Here is a 4,983-nt window from a genome sequence, read left to right as displayed (position 1 = left end):
CAGGAAAGAGACTGAGGTCACACTGAGCAGGTACAAGGCCCAGGCACTGGCCTCAGGTCCCCTCACTCCCCACCCAAGGCCACTGCTTCGGCTTCTGAGGCTGCGGAGCCCGGGGCTGGTGACCTCCAGGACTTGGCCTGGGTGACAGAGCCGCAGACTGCAGAGCAGACGGGGCTCTCCTGCGGCAGGAAGGTCCCCACGCTGTGGAGGACGCGCCTCTTTCCAGATCACAGTGGCCAGCTCAGCGCAGGCAGAAGCACTGCCCAGCCCACAGAGGATGGTGCCCAGGACCAGGGGCACCATGAAGGGGAGAGTGTGGGAATTCAGAGCAGGGCAGGCATGGCGGCCTCCCAGGGCTGTGGGTGTTCACAGCAGCAATCACAGGGCTACCCTGTGGCCTGTGGTGAAGGAGAGACAGGCACAAAGGAAAACGGGCTGTGGGGAGAGGGGTCCCTGACCCTCAGAGACAAGCAAAGGCCCCTGTTGGGGGAGGCATGTGAGGTCAGAGGGCATCTCACTCCATTCCACTGTGACAGGGCTGGTCCTGCTGGGGTGCCGCACTTGGCAGGTGTAGACCTCCCCACGCAGGGGAACTGTCTCCAGCATCACCAGGATCTGGAAGGTCCAGTCCCCGTTCAGGATCAGGCCCGTGGACACCACCCCGGCCTCTTCTTCCTGGCCATTGCGCAGCCAGCGGACCTCAATGTGGCCCGGATAGAAGCCGTTGACGGAGCAGACCAGGAGGTTGTGGTGCTGCAGGCGCTGGGTCTTTGCAGGATACACGGTCACTGTGGGCTCCGCTGGGACAGAGAAGGCGGAGGGAGAGGTGAGCAGGACAGGCAGGCCCCTGGGTGGCTCCCTTTCGGCCTCGTCTCCAGTCCTGGGCTCCAGGCCCTGTCAGGGCCCCACTTAACTACCCTGTGGCCCCGCAGGAGGTAGTGCCATGGGCCCTGAATCTCTTCCGACAGCCCAGGCCACTGGATTTGAGAGATGTTGAGGAAATTTGGGGGAATTTTCGTATCTGGAAACAGTTACTCATTGTTGAATGAAGTGTTTACAAATCTTTGCGAGGCACAGAGTGTGTGAGTTCCAGTGTGATTTCTGGAGCAGGGCTGCCTGGGTCACATCCAGGCTGTGCCTCTTACTGGGTGATCCTGGGGGATCCTCTCTGCTCAGCTCCTCACCTACAAAGGGGGTGATAATGCGAACTCAGCGCTTAAGGACATATGAGGATTAATGGGCCTGAAACATGTACAAAAGCGGCTGGAACGTAGCCGTCACTGTATGTCAGCTGTTTACCACATATGGGGCGAGAATACAAGGAGAGCAGAGGGAGAAACTGGGGAACACTTGGGGAAGATGGGGACTAAGGGGGTGAAGTTCTGGGAATGTGATCACCCCCGAGAACGCAGAGATGGTTCCCCTGGAAGCAGGACTGCCTGGGGATTCACTAGCTCTGGGGCTGAGTCCTGAAGGAGAGGGAGGAGCAGGGCAGCACTCATTATAACATTTACAATGATACTCACTGAGCAGCCCGCTCTTTCTCTAAAGAAGCCGGCCTGTTATTGGGATTCTTGTCATTTTATAATTGTCTCTTCAAGCTGACATTTGAGCTCAGGGCAGGGGCTGGGACTGGGACTCATTAATACTTGTGCTTCCTGCCTGAGGCCATGCTTAATAAATACAGATTTGGAGTAGGAGGAAAAGGAGGAGGGAACGGAGGAGAGGAGGAAGAAGAGGAGACAGTGGAGGAAGAGGTGGAGGAGGAAGGGGAGGGGGAGGAAGAGGAGGAGAAGAAGAAACTTGGGGGAAATATTTTTACTGGACCTCACAAGGGTAGATTTAAGATTGATGGTAAGTCATCGCTAGTAACTTCGGAGTGCATTTCATTATTTAAAGATGTTTAAATTCTTAACATGGAATGTAATAAAACATAATGAAAACACAAGCGAGGAACTGGAGAAAATGCTGAATCAATGTTAGCAAAGTGTCCATCTTGCTGCCTGGAGAACCCAGAAAATCACTGAGAACAAGTCCTGGACCCCAAGGATGACGGACAATAGGCCATTCTTAGAGCAGGAACAGCCATTAGCCAACACGTACGTGAAAACTGTTCAAGAACCTTAGATATCAAACAAGGATAAATTTAAATTAAAAAACTATTTTTCAATTGAGTATTTGGCAATATTGGAAAAGATTTAACAAAACAGAATGCAAAGTAGTTTGTCAGAACTCTAAAAAGTTAACATGTAATTACTTAAATGCTGTCAGCCTGTGTAGATGTGACATCAGTGTGTTAAGTAACACAATTACAATCAGGCCCTGGCTCCCCATCACCCCCTCTGTAAACACAGGGCACTGAGTGGGGAACAAGACACTGAGACCTGAAAGGAGCTCAGAGAGGCCAGAGGTGCCTCGGAGGCCCCGCCCCTCACACCCAGCCTGACCTTCTGCCCAGGGAAAGGCTTGTGCACCCAGCACCCGTATTCCAGGGCTCAGGGTCAGGGGGGGTTTGGCCAAGACAGACCGACTCCCTCCTCACACCTCCCACCTCCCACCTCCCTTCCCTCCCCGCTGCACCCCAAACCCTCACAAGCCTGGGCACCCCTGGAAACGCCCTACACAGGACAGGACCTCAGGGTCCCCACAGCTGCCCTCAGGACCCCCATGGGTGCTCCTCACATCTCTGTGCGCGCACCCCCCCTACTCCACCACTCCCACACCCTCCCTGCACCCCTGCGCTCACTTTTCTGCTGCACCGAGAATCCCTCAAACACCCCGTAGTTGTGTCTGCAGAACGTGTCCACATAGGCCCGAGCCCGCTCCAGTTTGTCCTTCTGGCTGTTCCAGTACTCGGCGTCCGGCCGCCCCAGCTCGGTCAGCGCGCGGCACTCCCCCACGTCACTGTCGAAGCGCACGTTCTCTTGCCCGTTGTAGATGTCTCTGTACAGGAACTGGACCCGCTCCGTCCCATTGGCGAAATGACACTCGCACTTACGCTGATACAGGAAATTTGCTGCAGGGACAGGAAGGACATGTCACGCTGGTGAGAGAAGATGGCGACGTCGCCCAGTGTGGGGCTCCCAGGTGGTGGGGACACAGGACCTGGCACCCCCGCTGCCAGCGCCCGGGTCCCCTCAGCTGTGGCTGGGAGGCCGCAGGGCAGGGAGACCCCTGGGACCCTCAGCCACTGGGACCCACTGGGCTGCCCTGTGGGGCTCCGGGCTCCAGGCTGGGCCAGGACTTGTGCCATTGTGAAGCTTAATTGATAGAACTGTGTAGTTTTCAAGGCCGCCGCCAGCAAGTGCACAAAGGGCTGGCTCTTCCATAAAAACGGAAGTTCTGCTTGGTTTTGCTTAGAATTGGGATTCATTTCCCTAAGCCCACCACGGTGAATAAACTGTAACTCCAAACTCTCAGAGCGCTGTTTGGTTCTTGTCCAGTTTTTCTGTAACATAATTGGTTCCCTGCCATTTCAGGAAGACCAGGGAACCACCCATCGTGGCCTCTTGGCTTCTGGTGTGGACTCGGTTTGAGGGCCGGGGGAGCCGGATAGGCCCCGGGGAGGCACCATTCTGCTGATTTAGCAGAATTGAACCAGGGGAGCTCTAGGCACTTCGGACCTCCGCCAAGGACCCGGTCGGCAACTGGAGAGCATGGACGGACACTTCTGGATCTGTCTGAAGACTCTGTAAGGTAGGGGACCCAATTCCCTACCATCTGGCCTGCTCAGAGTGAATGGAATGGGAGCTTGATCACCTCCCGGGGAGCCATAGAGCTCCCTCAAGTTTTGGGAATCCCTCAGGAATTTGGAATCTGTCAGGAATTGGGAATCCCTCAGGAATTGGAATTTGTTTTAGAATTTGGAATTTGTTAGAATTTGGAATTTGTTAGGAATTGAGTGGATTGTTTAAACTCTGAGTGAATGTCTGGTGAAAGTGTGTGAGTGTGGAGGGAGGGGGCCTGCCCTCTCCTCTCCTTTGTGTGGCTCCATGACTTCGGTTACGGAGTCCAAGTGGGCCCCAACCTGCGGTTCTGCAATTCGTCATATGGCATAATGGTGACTCACCCCCACATGGAGGTGCCAGGCCCACGGTTTATATGGGTGCACCTTAGCTAAGACGAATCTAAGCTCCCAAGGGATGCAGCCAGGCGGGCATCTGAGTGAGGATCTGTGAAAACAGGTCACCCCTTTCCCTTGTCTGTCTCTCACCACTGATCATCATGGGCTCAGGACAAAATAAACCTACTGTTCTTAATTACATGTTAGAAAATTTTAAAGGGGTACAATAGAGATTGTGGAATTGGAATGAATGCTGAAACATTAAGGAAGTATGAGTGAACAGCTGTGTGTTTGTGTGGGACTAGCCAATTTGCTACCGAGAAGGGGGACTGGATGCAGTTTTAACTCCTCTGGTAGGTTCTCACCAAGACGTTGGTCAAGAATTCTGTTCTGGGGCATGTGTGCCAGGAGCGCTCCCACGCCCATCTGGGGAGTTGGGCATTGTTTTGTTTATCTGCTCAGCTCCAGTCTGGGCTAGTCTACTGAGAGAGTGTCTTGGCTGCTCATTAACTGGTCTCTGTTAAGTGAAAGTTACTTTGATTTATTTTGCATTTCTCTTAATTCATCTGGCTGAACTTTTGGACTGGACCCACGATGGGCTGCAAAAGTCTCTAGCAGTTCTCAGAGTCTTTTGCTCGCCATTACAGAAGGAATCAGCCCACTTCGCTAACAAAAATTTCTGTCTATCAGTTGCTCTTACCTGGGTTGTAAATTCGCTGTATTAAATTGAAATTTTGAAGTGCTAGGGTAGATTTAAAGGCTAAAATAAAGGCTGGCTAGGTTCCAAGATTGCTTGTAAAAAGCGAGAAGTCTTTTCAAGTTAACTATTTGCTTAGCAAATTAACAGTAGTAAATTTCAAAGAACTTGTTATTTATGGTTTTCTTATCTCTTTGGTGGACATGGGGGGGGGGGGGTTAAG

The 4,983-nt window shown here is 53.0% G+C and overlaps 1 protein-coding gene across 1 annotated transcript; it reads right to left on the bottom strand.

The window, feature by feature from the left end:
* Positions 1-301: 301 nt before the first annotated feature.
* LOC102762659 (HLA class II histocompatibility antigen, DR beta 5 chain) lies at positions 302-3,253 on the bottom strand. Its single transcript, XM_006769163.2, has 3 exons — positions 3,106-3,253; positions 2,747-3,016; positions 302-800 (listed from the first exon to the last, which is right to left on the bottom strand). Exons 1-3 carry the CDS (start codon positions 3,251-3,253, stop codon positions 379-381), a joined length of 840 nt encoding a protein of 279 aa, XP_006769226.1. The 3' UTR covers positions 302-378.
* Positions 3,254-4,983: the final 1,730 nt, after the last annotated feature.

Source organism: Myotis davidii, unplaced genomic scaffold (assembly GCF_000327345.1).
Source record: "Myotis davidii unplaced genomic scaffold, ASM32734v1 scaffold4, whole genome shotgun sequence".
Lineage (NCBI taxonomy): Eukaryota > Metazoa > Chordata > Mammalia > Chiroptera > Vespertilionidae > Myotis > Myotis davidii.
The sequence above is the reverse complement of the archived record's forward strand: the minus strand, read 5'-3'. Positions and strand labels throughout refer to the sequence as shown.